Below are 22,756 nucleotides of genomic sequence, written 5' to 3' on the forward strand. Positions count from 1 at the left end.
ATGAGTCCTTTTCAATCCCTAGACACTAGGGAAGTGTATAGAATAGCCTTTTGAATCAATTATTACTGTGGTATCAAATATTTACGATAAACCTGCCTTTAAACAGCACTTTAAAACATGCCGTAAAAATGAACTGACTGGCCGCCTTTCAAGTCAGTCAGACAGGTCCTTACTTTCTAAGTGGACAGTTCTTGGCCAGATGAAAAAATTAACAGATGAAATAAGATGAAAAATTAAACTTCATTATGATAGTCTGGCTGTGCAAAACTTGCATCTGTTCATTTTTGAGTAGATAAGCATATATCATCTTTCCAAGTGTGTTAATGGTAATCCGTGGGATGTTTGGGAAATTACAATTTGTCTCATGATGTTCTTTGAAAGCTCAAACTTCAGTGTGTTGAATCACCCACAAAAGTCCAGTGTGTAAGCTGAAAGGCATAACTGAGGAAACACATGGCCTCAAACAAACAGAAGAACATGAACAATCCATTTCCTCTGGAGCTGTTTAAATCTGTTGCTACAGTATAAAAATGATCAGCTGATTTGTTCATGCCACTTCTTTAACGTCATGCAAAGGGGATTCTAGCCATGAAATGAGTCCTTTGACGTAACTGGTGTCTCCAAAAGTCAATATGTGGCCTGAGGGGCAAAATATGGCAGCCAGCTGATCCACAAGAACACATTAGACCACTAGACATTAAGATCTGCCTGGAATGTTTTCATTGTATTTGTTTTCTAAGTTTAAGGTAAAAAATATTTTGCATGGTCTTCTACACTGTATGAGTGCTTTTGTCTGCTAATAGCTACACTGACTTGCATTAACAATAAAAGGAGAAAATGTGTGCAAGCAAAATTGCAGGGGCATTTATACAGTATACACACACACACACACACACACACACACACACACACACACACACACACACACACACACATATATAAAAACATGTGTATATATACACACACATATAAATCACTATTGTTCAGAAGAAATTAAAACTTTTATTCACCAAGCATGCATTAAATCAGTCTAAACTGTCAGTAAAGAGATTCATATAGTGTTGCAAAAGATGCCTATTTCAAATAAACACTGTTCTTTTAAATTTCTATTCATTAAAAGAATCCTAAAAATGTATCACAGTTTCCTCAAAAATATTAAGCTGCAAGCCTGTAGTAGAAAGCCTCATAAGCCTTCAGAATGATTTCTGAAGGATCATGTGAAACTGAAGACTGGAGTAATGATGCTGAAAATTCTTCTTTACCATCACAGAAAAAATAGAAAACTGATATATTAAAATGCTATAATATATCACAATATTACTGTTTTTATATAGTGCATCCAAACTTTTGTCCATTATTGCATGCTGTGATGCACTCAAATGTATATTAAACATCAATGCAGAAAAGGTATTAAAATTCTAAAGTAAATCAGTGCTTTTCGTTTAAACATGAAGTTAGTTACCAATTGCTGTTTTTGGTTGGTTCAATTCTCTTTTATCAACAAAAACAAGATTGATCGCTTTCCTGAAGGAGTTTCAGAAAAAGTGAGACAGCTGAAAGTGTGTCTGTCGTTAGGAAATGATTATTGATCTGTCTTACAGGAGTCCCCTGGGGAGAAAAACTGAGGGACAGATGGCCGTCACCAAAACTCTTCTGAAGACCTTTCTTGATGTTTGATCACAAGAAGAAACAAGATTGATGCATTTTAACACAAACAATGGATTCAAAAACTATTTGGCCACTTGAATCACACTTAAAAAATAATGAAGAAAGTAAAGTTAGCTGGAAAAAGTCAGAATGTCATGTAATACAATGACATTTAAAATACTTTTTTTGTGCCACTGTATTCAGCAAAATCAGATACCACAGCCTTCCAGGCTGAATATCTCCCTTTAATCTCCTTAAACTCATGCATAACCCCTTCTGGACCAGAGAGGGGTAACAAAGGATGGAGAGGTGTGACAGCATGGCAGGCGGTCTCCAGAGGGTTTGACACTTACACTCCAACTATAGCCCTTCCTACAAAAGGCCCATTGACGTGTTAAAGAGTAAACAGAAGTCTGCCTCATTGTCCTGACAATGAGGCGCTCCCCACCTGGCTCCCCACCTGACGGCTCGTGCCAGAAGGAGTCAGTCAATAGAGTTGGTTTCCTACAAATGATGCATTTAGTTTGAGTGTCCCTTTGACTGACACACACACACACACACACACACACACACACACACACACACACACACACACACACACACACACACACACACACAGGCTAAATAAAGCCCATGTAGGCCTGTGCTGAAAGGGCATAATTCTCCGTGGTGTAATCACTGGTCCCATAAATTCAGAAGGCTAATCACTATTGTCACATAAGTACAAGACAACACGCTTTGAGTTCAGTGTGTTTTTACAGTTTTTCCTTGTTCGACTCGCCAGTGCAATGAATACATCTGAATAGCCTGCTGATTGTGATCAATAATTGTACATCAATATCATTGATTGGCTTCTATTAGCCAGTTCAGGGGTCAGGGGTGTCTTTGTGTTATGTAATGTAATAGTATTTTACTAGACTGGTAACACATGGGCACAACAAGGGCATCTGGAATCACAAATGTGTGAATAAATAGTTTCCTTTCGAAAAAAAAAAAAAAACCCCAAAAGATAACCCACTGTACAGAGTTGTTAATATCAGTATATTTTAATATTTCACAAAAAAGTATTGCTGGTATTTTTGAAAGTGCCATGGAATACATTTAAAAATATATATTTTTTGAAATTATAAATAAAACATTTTGCAGTTGAAATGTTGCTTTTAATTCAATGTGTTGCTGTTTCTTTGTAATTGTTTATGAAATTTACTAGGACTTTTTTTTCAGTGCACACTGTAAAAAATAATTTTTCAAAGGTTATTGGAGTTTCATTTAATGACATTACTTTGTAAATGTTTGTGAAATTTACTATTAATTTCCAAATGAAAGTTATTTTCAGTGTACAATTTAAATTACCATTGTACATTTGACTATAATCACATTGTTTAAAAAAAAAATCATATAAAAACAAACCATACTTGATTCTGATTGGTCAGCTGCAGAATTCTGAGCTCAAATATTTTTGTATAACAACTACTAAACAGTACAACCACATTAGTTCTAACATATAAAGTCTAAAACAGTGACAAAAGTGCAGATGAAAAATGTAAGTGCATAATGGCAACAGGAGGGAAAAACTCATAATGCATATCTACATAATTGGTTTAAATGGCACAGAGGCCATAATTATACAAAATGGCGCTAACATTTGCCCTCAACTGACATGGCTGAGTGAAAGCAGAGGATGGTGAGGAGAGTAGGCAAACAGACAGGAAATGTCTGGTGAGGCCTGGAGGTGTCTGGACTCATGCAGACAACTCAGGGGTCAGCAGTGATGTTTTTATGCCTAAGGCTAATAGAATGACGTTCGTATTTCATGATTATACAATAAAAATCCAGCTGCCATGCATTTTTGTTTTGGGCAGACTTCTGCAATGTTTGCAGAGCGGATGCTAACATTAACAAAAAGTACCACGGTATTACCATGAGTGGAATAGAAAGGTCAATGAAATACAACCCCCATCGAAACATTTGCTTGTTTACATGGATTCCTGACCTATTTATCAGTGTAACTGATGACACACATGTTTTGAGATAAACTATATAAGTAGGAACATCAGTAACAGCACAGAAACTAACCACAGTTGAGTTATATTTCCCTCTTTCACAAGTTACAGTTCTGCTTTCCATGCCGTTGATGTTTTGTTTATGAAGAGTTTAAATGCGTACATAGACAGTAAATGACACTTCCCATGTTCCGAAATTAAAATGATGTGGTCTTTCCAGCTGTACATATGCATGGGTAGAGAACTAGGGCTGAATAACGGAGGAAGCATCACATGGTTTATTCCATCTGTGAGAGAGAGCAGCTGCCACGAATACATATCTATACGAGCTGGCAGTCAGTTTGAGTGCCATTAAAACACATGACGCTCTCAACAACATGTGAAACATGCTTTCTGGAAAGATGATTTTCATAGAAAAAAGATTTAGTAATAAATAAATCTTAGTTATGACTAAACAGACTGTGTACTTTCCCCTCATAAGACATTAAAACCACATTATACTGATAACATGATTATTCATCAATTCATATGGAGAAAAAGTATTTGACTTCAAGTCAATTAAGTGTACCATATATTTCTTGGGATCTCCAAAGCATTTCATTTGGACAATGTTTAAGCACCAGATTCATGATCAATAAAAATGTATCATCCAGAGCATTCCAAAGAATTCCAGTTATCAGATGGAATTACAGTGAATTTGCACGGCAAGGAAACACTCTTCATTTCCTCAACTGATTACTCTGCAAGATAATGTCTTTTCATTTATGTCCAGGGCATTCATCTAGATGTGATGAAAATTTGTTCCAAGACACCACTGCATGTGTGCTTACGGGTCGTTTATATGCATTAATATGTTTCAAATGCATTTCCAGTGATCACTAATGGTCAATTATTACACATTAACATGAGAAGGCAGTCATTCGCTTTAGTGAAAAAAAGTCGCTTTGGAAAAATGGACACAAAAAAGTCACAAATGGAGTACTAAGGCTCTGATAAGGTCAGATTTACCCTGTTGGGTACCCTCTTTTTGCACGCTGTGCAGGCATGCTGCAGCAACAGAGCACTCTGTAGCTTGACATATTTGCCCTGTAGGAATGAAAGTAAAATCCTGAGTGCTACAGAATCTTTCATTATAAAGCATGCCAAACCAATCAAAGATGGTTTGTAATTTGCACAAAGTCTTCAAAGAAAAAAGCCAACCAAACCAACTGCTCAGTCTTTTAATCATTATGCAAGTATAGGCAGATCAACATTTCATATAGCGAGCAGCACTTTTGAAACACCAAATATTTCATTGCAGTCTGAGCACATGACGTTAAAGAGACTTTATCTAGTGAGAAGTGTGATACTGAACTCAGTTCTGGTGTTTTCACAGACTAGCCCTGCCAATTAAGCATACTGTGACTTTCACAGCCTAGCTTGGATTTTTGGGGGACATGTTTGCATGGAAAGCATCTTAATTGAATAAGTGTTTTCATGTGTCTGTTTTAATGGCTAAATTCCTCTATGTTTAGCACATAGCATTGCATTGCTGCGTTGATGAGCATCATATACACAAACAAATACCATCAGACTAAACAACGTGTTTACTTTCTTCTCATAAGGCATTATCACCAAATTCTACTGATAATACCAAATCTATGCCGCCCTGCAACAAAACAGTCTGGATTTTGAAACTCTAATTAAATAAATAAAATAAAGACATATAAAGACAAATAAAGACATAATTTGGGGATGTTGTGTGCACATTCTCTACTTTATTAACACAAATTCCTGGCCTTATTGTGCATCATTTATCAATGCATGTCTTTCTAAAGAAATATTTATCTTAAAGTCAACAAAGTGTACTATTTATTGCTTGGAATCTGTAAAACATGGAACTGGACAAGGATTATGCATCAATTTCATGATTAATCTACTTCTCTAGTACTCTCTAAGTGTTTTCCATCAGGTACACACATGGTTTCTTAGTCTAAGACTAAGGCTGATCCAAACCAGAACATTCCCATCTAATTTAAAGACCGATTCCAGAGGCACTGCTTCACATGAAGGGAGAATTATGGGAAAGCTCGTCTTTCCTGCACTCAACACTGTGGGTAATGAAAATAACGTGGCCTGTGGTCTGATTGATCCCGACTACCATTGGAAAATCATAGCTGGGAAAAAAAGTTCAGAGTCAAGACTATTGGGATCACTGGTGATGAGCATATTTCGTCAAAGTCTGGTGCACTTTGCAGCTTATTCTTGTCAAGAACTGTTCACTTAGACAGAATGAGACCATCTGCAAGACATTTGACTGCCTAATCTAAGTGAAATAGCTGATACCACAATAATAGCCTAAAATAATAACTGCTATGCATCTATCCAACTATCCTTCAATTTCTAGGCAGCAGGGATCCTTCATATGATTTAACCCTCTTGGTGTGGTCTTGTGATGGCAAGCCATAACACAATGCATGACTCTACTATATCTGCCGCATGAAGTACAGCTTAATGATTCCACCATGCAGACATATGGAAAGTATGCAATATGCTGTTACTTCCAAAGCAATTTACTTTAAATGGCCACACACAATTTTTGGCAAATATTCTGGTGCATGTCTATAAAAAATTACCATTGTGTTTGAATGAAAACCAGGGGGATTTCTGTTTTCAACCATATGATTTTAATAAAAAAACGTTTTGAAGATCAGAGAAGAAGAAAGACTCAAGGGTAAAGCAGTTAAAGATTAAAGCTAGAAAACGGAGAGCGATACATTTAACAACTTTAATTATGACTCTTTCAAGTAGGAGAGTGCTAGAGGTGTAAATTCAACAATTCATCAACAGTTGAACTGTTGAACAACAGATGAATGTGTTTTCAGGCCTGACTAATCATTGCATACTTGCACTTCCAAAATGCAGCACTGAGATGTTCATAGTTACTGAAATCAAACCTCATTTGCTCACAATGGTGCATTTAATTAATAAAAAATACAGTAAAATCATTACAATTTTAAAATATTATTCCAAGTTAAAATAACTGTTTTTTTTATTTAATGTATCTATTTTTATGTGATGCAAAGTTGACTTTTCAGCATCATTACTCCAGTCTTCAGTGTAACACGATCCGATTGTAATAGGACTAGAAGCACAATCAGAATAAAAAAGTCACATGTAAACACGTCAATCGGATTGAATTGGCCAGATCCGACTAAAATTTCAAACGGATTGTAAGAGGTGGTTTATTCCTTTTGTAATCCGAGCGAGAGGACATGTAAACAATTGATCGGATTGAAAACCGAAACTGGAAAGTACTGCGCATGAGCAGTGACGTAGAAATAGCGTAATGACGTATGAATCGCGGAACGAGCTGTTCTTCCTGGTGAATAAAGTGTCATAAATAAGTGTCCAGTCATTATAAAACTCCCATTTCACACAGCGTATGTGAAGTGGAACAGGACTTCGTCCCACCAGTCCTTGTTTAAGACTCTCATCAACAGACGACTAGTTTTGGGGGTGGGAAGGGGAACTTTTACTCCTTTTTCTTTTTTTTAAGTAAAATTAAGCAGCACAACAGTTCATGTACTGGTTGTCGCCTAATAAGGACCCGAAGTAGATAAATATCACGTGTGCTTTTTAAAACAGTATGCAACAGCAGCGGGAAACTTTGTATATTCATGCAGTGTGCGCATGTCAAAAGAGTAAATCAGAAGCTTGTGACATATAAACGCGCATATCAACCCGATCACTTTATTCAGCGTTCATGTAAACACTACATTCGGATTTGTCAATCAGAATGAATTAATTCCGATGGAAGCAAAAAGTGTCCATGTAAACACACCTAATGTTAAAAACAGTTGTGCTGATTCATATTGTTGTGAAAATTTTTTACATTTTTGATTAATAGAAAGTTTAAAAGGACAACTTTTATTTGAAATAGACAAGTGAAAAGTCTCAATTTTATTCAATATCATTTCAAAAGAACTGAAGTATACATTATTTGAAGCATTAACAAGTCTATTTCATGCTCAGTTCTTATCTTTAAATTGTGCATGACCTCAAATTTTGCAATACATAAAACATGTGCATCATCCTCCTTAACACTTCATCAAGATGTCATCATGTAAAGTGGTTAGGATGTTGTGTTTGTGCATTACTAACAAGGCAAAGCTTTAACTAAAACCAAATGCTCACTGACTAAGGTATACACAGCTAAGCTCTATTGTCAGTGCTGGCTATGCAAGTGAGTGCACACTACAGTAAACACAGAAGGAATGAATGAACATTTAAAGACTCAATGTTTTGAAACTCCATCATAAAGGGAACGCTTGAGAACAAAGAAGTGAGAAGAAGCTTTGGGATTGAGCAGATGGGCTTTGAAACCTCCATTTCTCCCCCACAGCCTCCTTCTTTCTTACTTGGTCTCTCTCTAAGAAGCTGTGAATGATTAAAAGAATAAAAAAGCAGCCGCAATGGAGCTCAAGAAAATCTGGATCTAATAACGGAGCTTCCTGCGATGGCAGGAAATAGCTGTCATTTCTGAGGGGTTCACTTTCTGCCTCTTCACTCTTTTCCTCTGTCGTTCTCTCCCTTTCCAACCAGTCGTAATTATTAAATGGCCAAAAAAGGTGGCACACGTCATATCCAAATAAATGCTCTCACCTCATAGCTTACGGTATGATATCATCTCCATTTGGTCTTCAAGACCAGTAAACACAACTAAACCATTATGTAAGCTCAAGAGAAAAAGTCCACAAAAATATTAAGCAGGACAAGTGTTTTCAACATGAATAATAATATTAAATATTTCTTGAAGAGCAAATCAGCATATTAGAGTGATTTCTGAAGCACCATGTGACACTGAAGACTGGAGTAATGGATGCTGAAAATTCAGTTTTGCATCACAGGAATACATTCTATTTTAAAATACACTCAAATATATATATGTTTCTTCTTCTTCTTCTTAAACATAAAAAAATCTTTGGGACCACAAACTTTTGTAGTGTAGTGATAAGGAACTGAATCCCTATAAGTCATGAACCTCATAAGATGACTTGACAAAATGACAAAAATGTATCAACTGGCTATAAAGAGAGAGAAAGGCTTGAATTATAATTACCGAAAGCGTTACAAGCACTGCCAGATGTTTGCTTCACCGCTGAGGACCCTGACATTAACGCCTACAGGTGAAAAGCCAAGCAGCCAGAAATAGTTTTATTAACAGAAGCACGTTTAAACATGAAGGTCCATTTTCTTTAAATTATAAGTGCAGATTAACTCTGTAATGACTGACAACTTTTCAAACATCCAGTCCCTGTTTAACCATGTGATCAAACCACCTTTTGAGGTGGTCATTTATATTGTAAACAGTCATGCATATGCATGCATCAAGGACACCATCAAAAGATGATAAAAACATCATGTTTAAACAGATCTGAAGTGACATTCATACAAAACCTACAAAAAAATTTAGCCTTGAAGTTGCAGTAATCAAGCAAAAAGTGACTGTGACACGGACAAAAAGTGCTCAGGTAGTGGAGGGAAAGATCTTCAGAGGAGCCAGACTCACACAAGTGATTGATGGAGACTCAAGCACACCAGCATCCTATGATGATGACCAGCATCTAAAAGAAAACACATGCTGGTCTTTTCTGCAGGGTTACAACTGACAGACTCTCATAAAAGGCCTTGAGAGGCTGCTAATAAGGACCTGAAGCTGCCACAGCAATAACCCCAGCAGGCAGAGCACTAGGGTCTCACTTCAGATAAAGGCACATTTTCCCACTGTAACACTGCACGTATAGTAGAATGCTGCATGCTGGGAAAAAAAAACACCATGGTAAAATACTGATGCATAGTCAGTGCCCTAAATGGATGATTATCCATAATAAATATGGGCTTCTTTATGTTATTAAATGGATACTGCAGTTTAAATGTAAATATTTCTTTTTTATAAAAGACATGTTTATATAGTCCCTAATGTGTTAGTCTCTAACACATTAAACAAGGTCATTCTCATGACACAAGGACTGATAAACAAGTTCACTAAAACTCGTCTTGATAGGTGTAAAAATAGTGGAAGTTTTTAAAAAGGATGTCCTTGGTAGAAAACAGGAAGCTACAAGCATATCCGTCTTTCCTCAGACTAGATTTCTGATGACAGTTTAACAAGTGTATCTTTTTTATATGAAGAAACCTCAGTCTGTGACCTGCCAAATTTCCATAATTTTGCTTTGTTTTATTCTTGCGACCATGTGACTTAAAAGTTAATTTTAGCAAGCAACTGACTGTTATGCATTACCAATCAGTCAAATCTGTGTTTCTTTTCTCTAAATCCATGAAATGTTCCAACTGGATGCTCCATGGCTGGAAAGGAGACTAATAGATATTTCCATAGCTCAATTTAATACACTGACAGCAGACAAAGCTCCATATGGTGACTATCGTATCACCACCACAGTCTAAACAAAGGTTTAAAAAAACTGAAATATTAACACTCCTGTACTCTTTAAAAACAGATGACTTCCTGTATTATCCGGGTCAAATTGACCCGTATTGGATTCAATGTAATTCCACAAAAATTATGATATGAAAAAAAAACATACATTCAAGTACAACCAATTAACTTTTAATATAAATACTTTTTTATCATTACAAAGAATGAATATCTGAATTTATGATTTACACAAATGTTTTTACTACTATTTTTGACCGCCCCTCCCCCACACCAGTGCGATGTTTGTTGTTTAATGATAATATCTTGGTCTAACCCTAAAGTAATCTTGGTAAACTGTATATAATTTCAAGGATTCAGACTCATATTTAATTTCAAATATTTCATATTTGGTCACTGTTTTTCAAAGGAATGAATAAATAGCGATAGATTCTCTATTTGTGATATGGTGGCAAACACACTTTATTCTATACTTATGTTTTTATGTATTTTAGAGATTGAATTCAAATGAAATAGATTCAGTTGCTGCCCAAACTATTTCTAAATACAGGATGTCTACTTTATAAATACTTTGAAAATGATGGAAATATATGGTTCAGAACATTTAAATAATAAATGGAAATCAAGAGTCCCTGTACATCAACTAGTGGAAAAGGTTTGGTACTGCATCCACAAAATCTTACTTAAAAATTAATTTCTTGAGATATCAACCTAAAAATTGGCACAGAACTTGTTCAGATGATTGGCTTTGATATTCTTGAAGATTTGGAGGTAAACGTTTTGTAAGATGTATATTTTACATAAAATATAAAATAAATATTTATATTTTACATTTTCATAAATTTAACTTCTATAATTTGTTTCACAAATTTACTTTTATAACGTTTTTTTCTTCAAACAAAAACTGCTATTATAATCTGTGATTTTTCATTTTTAAAAAGATACCAAATTTAAGAGCTCCAAAGTATTCAAGATTTGTAACAATTTCAGCTAGAAAAGTCCTTTTTATGTCTATGCTCAAAAGTGGGACTTACAGTTAAAAGGCTAAACAGTTTTATATATAAAAGTAGTTTGTTGTTATTTTGTGTCTGTACAGTTGCTTTTGAATGGCTGCCTATCCTGGTCAAATTGACCCATGAACATCACAAATGTATAAAAAGTTCACATCAGCTTGTTGAAACAAACTGTGTATGCATGTTCATTACCATAAATGAGCAAAAGTCACAAAATTTTAATAAATAAAACATGGGTTAAATAGCATTTCAGATAGACAAAAAAAAATAAAAGATAACAATTTTTTACCATCTGTAGCTGTCAAACTATTTTTCTGCATTAAAATAAGTGGGGGAACGCACCTTATAGATTCATAGTATAGTAAAGAAACTAAGATAACAAAATCTAACCAATAAATGTTATTATTTTGGATCTGTAGAGTTGCCTTAGCTTAGCTAAAATAGGCGGGTCAAATGACCCAGGAACAGCACGAACGTGACCATTTTTTTTTCATGTCAAAACACGTCAGCATGTTGAAACCCTACATTAGAAAAAGTCACAAAACTTCAAGAAAAAGAAAAGAAAAGTTAACTGATATTTCCGAAAATTCAAAAATCATATTGAGTGTCAAATTGACCCGGAACAGTACATAAGGGTTAACTAATTGACTCAATGATTTGTTTTCCACCATGTGACTGCATTCAAACAGTATCACAAAATAAAGCGTGATCAAGCTCATCCTTAACTGGTCCCATGTGTGGAAACTTTTCTGCACATCCTGTATTTGGAAAAAGCTAGTGAACACTGTGCCAGTCATATGGAAAAGGTATGCAAACAAAACAAAAGGAATGGGAACAGTAAAAGGAGAGATAAAGGGGGGGGGGGGGGGGGGGTGAAGGTTTAAACATCTACAAACAAAACCTTTCTACACAGTAATCCTGAAATGTTTTAAAACACTTAAGCCAAACTTAAGAAAGACAGCACAGTCTAAGCAAAATATAGATACCGTTCAAAAGATTGGCGTGAGTTTTGAGAGAAAATAATACTTTCCTTCAGCAAGAATGCTCAAATATGCCAGTAAAGACATTCCAAGTACGATTTCAGCTTCAGTTAAAAGTTCATTTGAACTTTCTATATCATGGTTTCTACAAAGATATGAAGCAGCACAACCGTTTTTGACAGTTCTTATAGTCAAATGGAAAACAGTTATTTAAAACTGCTCAAATATTTGACAATATTACTGTATTTTCTGTGCTTTTAATACAAAAAATGCATCCTTGGTGAGTATAGGAGACTTCTTTCAAAAACTTGTTTAAACAGCAGTGCATCACATGAATATATTTGATAGAATTTCAATGATAAATCAATTGAAATACTGTTCAAAATGCATACAAAAATATTGTGACACTTTGTTGAAGCTAGTGGAACATGTTGAGAATTTATGTGATGAACCACACCTGTGGTTCCTCTGCAAGGACACCTGTGTGAACTTGAGGAGAACGGACTTCACACATCCACTAAAAATCAGCAAAATGATCAAAAGCCATTGAGAAGACATAATGATGTTAGAAAAAACTTGTCCAGTTATTTAATTCTATGACATTATTACATTTGTGTGGCTTTGGTGTCTAAATATTTCTTGGGGACAATTAATGTTCTTGTAACCCAAACTGTGTGTGTGTGTGTGTGTGTTGAGTGTTTTGAGAAAGGAGCAGTCTGGACAATCCAGAAAATGGTCATATCACACAAGTAATGTGAGCTTGTGTGTTTCAAAGCCCAGCTCAACGTCTGTCCCCTTGGGTGAGAATTACCCTCAACTCTGACCCTGCACAAACAGCACCCCCCAATGTGTGTGGACGGCCATGTCTGGGGTTAGCATTACATCATCTGTTAAGTCTATCTGCACAGAACAATCTTGGACCATTCAGTTGTATTTACCCTCTAACGGTTGCTATAAACCCAAAGCACACCAGCTTAAATTTAAACTCCAGATTTTGCTTGCACTTCTTTTGAGGGTTTGCTTCTTTATACACACACGTGTCTGTCTGAATACTCCGTTGTATAAATCTGAACGCATTCCCTTTGAAAGTGGAAGTCCCCTAAACTGAGCAAATTCACCATGTTGGCAGGTGAGGGTCTGCGGGGGTAAGTGTACAGTTACTAAGTGGTTTAAGCCCCTGAGGTTGAACATCATTTCACCAAATCCCACAGTGATCCAGACCCAGACAGAAGACTGATGCTGTAGCCTTTCACCCCAGCCATCACTCCCTACTCATCACCCCCGGCCCTCAGCCACAGTTAAAACCACCTTTACTTCACTGCACAAGAGTAATAATGATAAAAATGCGTAAAAATTATTTTACTCTAATAAACAACATATCAGTCTTCCATTAGAGTATAAAACAAATAGTTTAAATAAAGACCATAAGCATTAATGATTTTTATTAAGTTGTAAATAAAACAAAGATTACTCGAGAAGATTTCACAAGAACATCTTTCTACTTTTCGACTTAATTTTGTTTAATTCAGTGCAAATTAACTGTAATTAATTGAGAAATTGACTATACATTTCTGAAAGAACTGTTTTTACTTTGCATTTTAACACTAAATTTTCAGAGTACATATGAAAAGATGTTATAATAAAAGAGATAAATCTGATAATTAATATAATCAAATTCATTGAGATCTTAATATTAAATACATATTTTTATTGAAGTTTTTATATTATAATTTAAGAAATATTAACAATTAATTAGTAATATTTTATTAGCTATATAAATATTATTATCCTTACTTTTGTTGTTGTTGCTAAAATAAATAGATGTAGCCAAAATAATAAACAAATAAACATAAGTATGCGGTTTTATAAATGCAATTAAGCTACTTGAAAGCATGCATTACTGTGATTTTACTATAGTTAATAGATATTGGCCAATCCACACTGACTAACAACCCTCTTTAATCATGCTAAAATTACTGTATTGGAGACACAGATGAGTGCTTTAAAAATACATTATGTTAGAAAAAAGGGCCAATGCAGACCTACAGTCAATAAATACATACAACCATTATGATATGCTGTAGAGCTCCTTATGCTTAATGCACATAGAACAAAAGCTAATGAATTAGACAGAAAAAGGCCTAAACACTCATTCAGACAACAGCATTTTAGATAGTGATAAGTGAGTAGCTTTATCACTTACTGTGAATGTCGGGGCCACACAAGGCTGTGAAAAGACAAAGTATTGGGTGGCCAGGTTTATATATGCGTTACGGTAGGATGTGAGTTTCTGGTGACCCTGGACAAGCTTATAGAGCTCCAAACACATCAGCCCGGCGATTGCAGCTGTTGTTGTGGCGATTGCTGGAATGATGCGGCCAGCAATTAACTTGCTCTGCAGATGAGAAAAGGGATATTATTTACATAAATATGCACATCAGTACATGCTGTACACTGTTTGTGAATTACAAATGCATGCTATTGGGTGCAAACTGGTCATGCAAACCATTACTGGAAAGTAGTACAAGCAAAAAATAGCATCTGGAATGGAACTCTATGGTCTAGTACTGTATAATCAAAAGGTCTTTCCTCAGGGTGTACTGTATATGTACAGGAACTGAGGACAGAAAACCCCGGCGGGGAATGTTGATCACTTTAGAGCTTATCTCACAAACAAAAGCACAACAGAGTTGTTTGAAAGAGACAACAGTCATTCACTTTGTGGCGGTCGGCGGTTGGTATATCATAGTTCTCTGCCCTCAGGTTGGATGTTGCGACTATGTAGTCCATGTGGAAATTACTGTCATCATCCTGGAACACAAGAATAAAAAAAGAGCATTTGGTAAAAACAACTGCATTATTACAAGCATTGACAAATAAGGAGGGGTTTGCACAGAACAGTCTTCCATTCAATCCTGGTTGTCTATGAATACATGCATCATACTCACATTATTGGCCACTGTACTTTTTATTATAAACTAATGCATTTTTAAATGCAACTTATAATTCTGTGATTACATCATCTGCCATTTTGCTTCATGTAAATTGTAAGTACATTGCACTTAATATTTATTATACATTAATGTAACATTTAGTAGTATTTTAGGATGTTTAGATATGTTTAGTGGAAAACAAGACACAAATACAGATTTACAATATATTTTTGTGCATTAATAGAACAGTCGGAAACAGGCAGCATCTTTTATTGTCGTCCTTTACTTCTTTTCAACTATGGAAAACACCTTTTGATTGTCCATCAGCAGATCTTCACCTAACAACCATCTGTTTGTTCATTACCACAGGGCAAATTCAACTGAAAAAAAAAAACTGTTGTGTCCAAGGTGCGATGTTGATTGCTATATTAAGTCTTGTATAAATTTTTTTTTTTTTTAAATACAAGAATTCAAAAACAGGTACAAAATATAGCCACATGTATGTGCATTTTGGTACAACAGGTACTAGACAAAGATGTCAAAGCGCATCATATTTAAACTTTGATAGCTTCCTATTTTATTTGAACATAATTTTCCAGTGATACTGCACATGATGTCACACCAAACTGCAACTGCTCCAGATTCAACTAGTTTGCAAATCATATCATTATAAACTTAGTGATATTTTCAAAGATATGACCATAAAATACCATATAGGCCATTAAGCATAATCGCAACTAAAGAAGTTTGGTGTGATATTAGATCTTGCAGGAGTGCTAGGATACCCTGGTTTTGAGGTTTTGGCACTCTTCTTATGCCCCAGGCACAGCAGCACTACAAACACTGTCAAGTACTGGGTGTGTTGGGGGCAACTGCGGGGGTGTTTGAGCGTAGTATATAATTTGGCAACCTGATGCCACCAGAATCCCCCAAACACACATTCCACTGGAAATACAAAACATCTGATCTGGCAAAGAATGCGTCATCGCTTAAAAACACACTTGCACATGCATACGGATATATGATACAAACAGTGGGGCCCAAAAGTCTCAGACCACTACAAAAATATACATTTTTTTAGTTTAATAGAATTCTTGCATTAAAAATGATATATTATCATTTTATATTGTCACTTGTGTTACTTGTGTGATGTGACCATATTATGATATGTCTGAACTGTTTCTCTTTTCTTTATGATGAATGCACTTAATTGTGTTCTCCAGTATCATTTGAGATGTTCCAACAAGCATCTTGTGCCAGGGTTATTAACTAAAACTAAAACCATTAAAAAAACGATTTTTTTTTTATTTGAATCTTGTTCATAAAGACAAATGGTTTTATATGAAAAAGCTTGTTTTTAAGTCATTTTCAGTTAGCTTAACTAAAGTACTAAACTAAATCTAAGCACTACACTAAAAATAAAAAAATGTAATTGGTGAAAACCATACAGACATATTTAAAATATAACAAGAAGAGATGATGCCAACCCCTCAGAGGACCTCAGATAATGCCAACCCTGAAACAACATACAGAACTACCAAATATTACTACAAGTGTGATTGCATCATATAATTATTGCTGTTAATAGTGTTTATCATCTGGCTGACTACGTCTTGTATTACTTTTTCTGAAAAATTCTGTCATAGGCCTATGCACATAAACTGACAGTCACCACTGATAAGCTACTACTAAATATTGTAGAAATGAAATTTTCTGTAAAGTTGCTTTGCAATGATTTGTACCGTAAAAAGCGTTACACAAATAAATATTGAATTGAATAGAACTAATAAAAATAACAAAACAGAACAAAATTACTAAAATTAACTCAAATTAGTGGGAACAACTTAATATTAAAAATATTAAATACTTTAATAGGATATTAATGATACTAAAATACCACTGTTTTGAGCTTAAATGTAATATTTATTCTTCATCATAACTATTCTTTTTTATCATTCTGTTTTAAAATGGTCAGAATCTTAAATCCTTGTTTATTTTCAGGTTTAAATCAAAGAAAATCCCAGATTTTCCATGTGGTTCCAAACTTGTGGACCCTGCAGTATATTTATATACAGAAACCTTTGCCTAACTGTTGCCATATGAACATTCCTAGAAAGATACCAGAATGCTTTCATCTTCAGGGAAAACAAGACTAAAGACAAAGAAATGATTGAAATGATAGTCCAGGTCAGACTTAAAGACTAAAGAGATTGTAAAAATAAAAGACAAACATGCATTGAAACACACAGCCTGGGACTAATCCTCTTCCTAACGGAAAACACAACTGAGATGTTGTTCAGAGACTGCTGCCCATTCAGTCTCCATGTATGTGTGTGGAAGCCCATGTTTCATGCACTCACGACAAACAACAAAGCAATCACTGACTAAACCAGCATGTATCCAAAGTTTTCCATAAGACTTGTCTGTGCATTGGATGCTTTCTTTCTGTGAAGCATGTCACAGCAGAGAGGTTCTGTGAAGAAGATCTGTCTCAACAGAAAAAGGATGACTGTTTTCTCTGGTCTGTAATGGATGGAGCTGGTTAAGGGTCGAGGAAAACTCCAGTCAGGTTGGCAGTTTTAGGGCCAATTTTGTGGTTGAATGAGACCTCCTACCTGAGAGTGGACGCCAACATGTCTGAAAGGCTCATTGCACATACCAAATGTGTGTATTTACTGGGGATGCCAAAGTTAACACTAACAAAAATGAAAATCATACCCATTTCATCCTCAAGTCCTTCCAAACCTATATTGTTTTCTTTAGTAAGTCTAAAGTCAAAAAAGAGGTTTTGCAGGGTGCTTCTTTCCTATAAAATGCAATTTAATGTTAAAAACTTTAAATTGTTTAATGCAAAATATCAAAAACACCATATATTTATTTTCCTCTGCAGTGAATGAATGCCGTCAGAATGAGAGTTCAAGCAGATGATAAAACATTACATGTGCTCACAACACACCGCAATCCATTAATTAACATCTTGTGAAGCAAAAAGCTGCATGTTTGCAAAAAAACAAATGCAGCAAGATGTTTCCAACCTCTATCCATAATATTGCTTCCTCCAGTAAAAAAGTTGTCGCATTTGTATCAGGAGGGAAATATGCACAAATCAATCAAGTCCAAAATAGTTTTCACGCAAAAAACAATCCAAATCAGTTCTAAACAAATACAGTTTGTAGGTGGATTTTGATGTAAAAGGACAACAGGGGATGGACTTTTGCATTGGAGGAATCGCTATTATGGATAATGGATTGATTTTTACTTCACAAGATGTTAATTGATGGACTGGAGTGGTGTGGATTACCTGTGGAGTATTGTGATGCGTTTATCAGTTGTTTGGACTGACGGCACCCATTCACTGCAGAGGATCCATTGGTAAGTGATAAAATGCAAAAAATCTGTTCTGATAATGACACAAACTCATCTATACTGTATCTTGGATGGCCTGGGGGTGAGTACATTTTGGGTCATTTTTTGATCAACTATTTCTTTAATACAAATGATACAAATAATTAAATAGTTCCATCAAGGCATCCCAAAACAATATGTATTGCAAAAACACTGTACAAAAAAAACTTGGCTTGACAAAGACATGGTACCTTCTCAAACTCCTGTGGATGCATCCGGAAGCTTTGGTCCTTCAGATGGAGTTTGGACAGCTTCTCCTTTAACATCTCTAGCTTGACTTTGTCTAAGAGATGCAGTGAGGGATATTAGCAGAGATATTTGATGTCTAACATTCTTTCCAGACTTAATTTTATTATGTATATTTATATTAAGCATAAAATTTCACCTTCTTCTTTTCTCTCCTCGTTTTCCTCTTTCAGCTCCTGGTCGGTCACTGCTATCTTTACACTAGATTTAGGAGTGAACTCAGGCACTTTTACTCCTTGCAGAATGGTCTGAATATCGCTACGATTTGTTGAGCCTGTAATCCCATAGATCTGCCCGTATAAATTGGCCGCTGCCACAATGAAGTCCATATGGGTGGTCTATAAAACAAGAAAACAGTAATAATTTCAAATCAAAATATTTCTATTGTAGCTGGCAGAACAAAGGCAAAACACAAGTTTGTGTTTGATTTTGAGCTGAAATTTGGAAAAACTTGCCATGGATCACAAACACACATGCAGATAAACAGAACTTTAGTGGTTAACAGGAAACGATGAAAGGAAAGTGTGTAGCGCATTCAAAAAACAATACTTCCCAAAATGAGCTAACCTTTGAAACCACAAAATTAAAACAGAATCGGAGTTCAGAGGAATTCCTTTAGGGGAACACAAATCTTACCAAATGCTGATAACGTGTAGAGAATCAAGACAATGGAAACAATGGGCCATAAAACAGAATAATGGTTATAGAATGGAATCATTTGCATATCAAGAGACGTCTGATTCAAATATTTAGGTGTTTTCTTGATTTTACTTTCTAGTCTGAAAGGGTTGCTTTGAAAAGCATGACTTGTTTGCTAATGTGGCACTGTGTGTTTCCCAGTGTGAGTGTGTCTGTGGGAGAAGTCGGGGGTTTAAGATGTTTTCACCTAACTTTGTTTATCACAGGTGATCATATATGATCACAGGTATATCAGATACTATCTTACTCACAACAGGAGAGAACATGTGAGTCATCTAAACTTAGACAATACTGTCTGCAGGGGATGATTGGAGATCACAAGGGCTGTGTGGGGGATTTACTGAGTAAAACTTACATTGTTGGTGTCAAAGGTCAAAGGATGTGGACATCTCTTTGCGCCCATCCAGAACGGAAGTCCAGAGCTTGTTACCTAGAGAGAACCAGAGTGAAAAGGAGAGGAGAAAAAGGGGTTAAAATTTTTCTTTTCTTTTAATGTTTGTAATATAATATTTATTTCTGTTTATTTTATATGTAAATTATACATATCACATGTGTATGTAGGATCAATTACTGTTTTTACTATGAATGCTTTTTCAATATATTGATGTTACTTCTTATTAGATGTTTGTTCTTTTTAAAATGTTTTAATAAACACTGTTTTAATATACCAATTAATTGTTAAAGATTCTATATAGTTTTGCTGTTATATTTATTGCATGTGTACATAGTCTCAATTACATTTTAAATATACCGTATTTTCTGGACTATAAGTCGCACTTTTTTTCATAGTTTGGCTGGTCCTGCGACTTATAGTTAGGTGCGACTTATTTATCAAAATTAATTTGACATGAACCAAGAGAAATGAACTAAGACAAATGAACCAAGAGAAACATTACCGTCTCCAACCGCGAGAGGGCGCTCTATGCTGCTCTGTGCTCCTGTAGACTACACTGAAGACATAGAGCGCCCTCTCGCGGCTGGAGACGGTAATTTTTTCTCTTGGTTCTAAATAAATGCGACTTATAGTCCAGTGTGACTTATATATGTTTTTTTCCTCATCATGACGTATTTTTGGACTGATGCGACTTATACTCAGGTGCGACTTATAGTCCAAAAAATACGGTATATACTTTTTTTATTATTGTTTTATTTTTTAAATATATATTAATTATTTAATAAATATATTATTTTATTTACTTTTCATTATTATTATAGGGTTGTCTATGTTTAAAATGAAAACTATCAAAGACGCTATATATTTGGCTCCAGTAAGCAAGAATGAAAGACGTCTACGTGTGTTGTGGGCCAAATGGATGCCCTGTATCCACTTGTCACATGCTGATGTGAAGTGGATGTGATTGGTCACCATAAAGCCCATGTCTCCAAACCTTTTGCTCAGACAGACCGAATTTGTTTATCATGTGTGTGTGGTGGTGGTGGTGGGGGGGGAGGTTCCAATATAATTAGTCTTTTAACCAAAAACAGAAGGCGCTGTTCAAAAGAGCAAAGGCAGACCAAAAGATCAGTAACACAAAACTTATTTTACTGGTTTAAAAGAAAGAATTGTGTGTGTGTTCATCTTTACTGCCATCTTTCTGCACTCCAGGAAAGGCATCCAAGTAATAATGAGAAACTGTTATGTCAAGCTCAACCAAACCTCAGGGAAACTGCATGATTTATTCTTTTTTAGTACATCCATGCAAAATGGATCGTGCACAAACCCTCATACTGAACTGAGGTCTACATTCCCATTTCAAATCTGCAACTTCTGGTTTTGCAATGGTTTTATCTGGACATGCAAGATAAAGGACAACAGAGTTTCAAAACTCTCTTCTTGTCCTATCACCCCTCCTCTGGACGCATGTTTATCTCAGTGTGCAGGCACTGATGCTATGGATTAGACATTTCTCCACATCCATACTTTGCATAATCGTAGACTCCGAGTAAAAAAAAGATCAATTGTACTTTTACTCTGTCAGTAAGACTAAATTACAATCTCATATTTAGAAAGAAAATATTGGAACATGCTGCCAATCTCATGATGAAGACTTTTTTTAATGTAAATAATTTAATTTAAACTTTATCATGCCATATAAACCTGCACTGACCTCTAACTGTTGTTCAGAGCCCACTGTTGTAATAGACAACAGTGCCACCTGCTGGTGCAAAGTGAAACTAACTCAATCAACCCCAAAAACAATGCCTTATTAGACAAATTATTAAAAGACTAGTAGGCATTTAATTAATCATTTAGCATTTTACTGTAAAGATTTTGTGTGAATCTCATGAAAACTGTCAAAACATGTATGGGTCTAATTTCAAACGTTAGAATGAAATAAAATAAAAAATATACAAAATAATAATAATAAAAAATTATAATTTGCTTTAAAACCATTAGGAACGACAGGAATGTTTTGCACCTTTTTGTCATAAAAATCTATAATTTAAAAAATACAAATCTAACTTATACATACATGTATGTTTTCTTTTCTCTTTTTTTTCCCCTTAAGACTGTCTGGTAATAATAATTTTAGCTTAATTTTAGATAACTAAAGAAAAAACTATGTCATAATGGTAAAACTACAATGGTTCTTAAAAAAGGTTTTATAAAAATTTAGATTTTAAGATATGATCTAGACATGCTTTCATGAAATTGACCTTATTAGTGACATCCCCCCTAGACTGCATACTGTAACTGGTGTATACATTGGTCTCTGTGTTACCTGGTCAGGGGGAAAGCAGTGTAGCAGTTGTTTAATGTGGTTGTTGTAGAGCGTTTCCCACTGTCTGCGAGCCCAGCTGACACAGTCAGCCCAGTTCTGAGGCCATTCCTCACCCAGACTCCTATAGACACCGTCCAGTATTTCCACAGCCTCCACATCCCCACGCGCAACTGTGCGATCAACAAATGTTGGGTCACTGTAGAGATGGAGAAAAGAGGTAGAGCAGTATATCAGTACAGGAGTAGTTTTCATCATTTAAATTATTTACATCAATTGTTTAGGTTAAATTTGATATGGCACCAAAATGATCATTAACCAAAACTTAAACAATTAAAAACACTTCCAGTTGGGTGGGGTGCTTCCTTGCCTTCGCTCATAGGCTGCAATTTGCCAACAGCCAAGAGGAAGTAGTTGAGATTGAGGCAGTTATGCTGCTGCCTTCCCTTTGCAGTATCTGCCTACAGCACACAGCACCTCAACTTCCTGCACACTCGCCTCTCTATAACATCCTTCACTTCAGATGGAAAAGAGATCTGACACTTGCTGCAGGAAGACCAGGAGGAAGCCTGGGGTTGAACTAATTATGAATAGCTGAGCCTGTATACTTGAAGGAGTATAATATCGAAACAGAATCTCGATATCTGCATCTGCTGATAACAGCAGAGCCCCTT

At 35.5% G+C, this 22,756-nt stretch overlaps 1 protein-coding gene across 1 annotated transcript in view; it reads right to left on the reverse strand.

Annotated features, from left to right (window-relative positions):
* LOC132160771 (ubiquitin-like modifier-activating enzyme 1) overlaps positions 1-22,756 on the reverse strand; it is a 42,814-nt gene that overhangs the window by 6,075 nt on the left and 13,983 nt on the right. Inside the window, exons 17-22 of the mRNA XM_059570459.1 lie at positions 22,086-22,281; positions 19,718-19,792; positions 18,803-19,001; positions 18,609-18,700; positions 14,798-14,890; positions 14,283-14,474 (exon numbers count right to left, since the gene is read on the reverse strand). Of these exons, the coding sequence (XP_059426442.1) occupies positions 14,283-14,474; positions 14,798-14,890; positions 18,609-18,700; positions 18,803-19,001; positions 19,718-19,792; positions 22,086-22,281 (847 nt within the window). The remainder of the gene's footprint in view (positions 1-14,282; positions 14,475-14,797; positions 14,891-18,608; positions 18,701-18,802; positions 19,002-19,717; positions 19,793-22,085; positions 22,282-22,756) is intronic.

This window comes from Carassius carassius, chromosome 17 (genome assembly GCF_963082965.1).
Source record: "Carassius carassius chromosome 17, fCarCar2.1, whole genome shotgun sequence".
Lineage (NCBI taxonomy): Eukaryota > Metazoa > Chordata > Actinopteri > Cypriniformes > Cyprinidae > Carassius > Carassius carassius.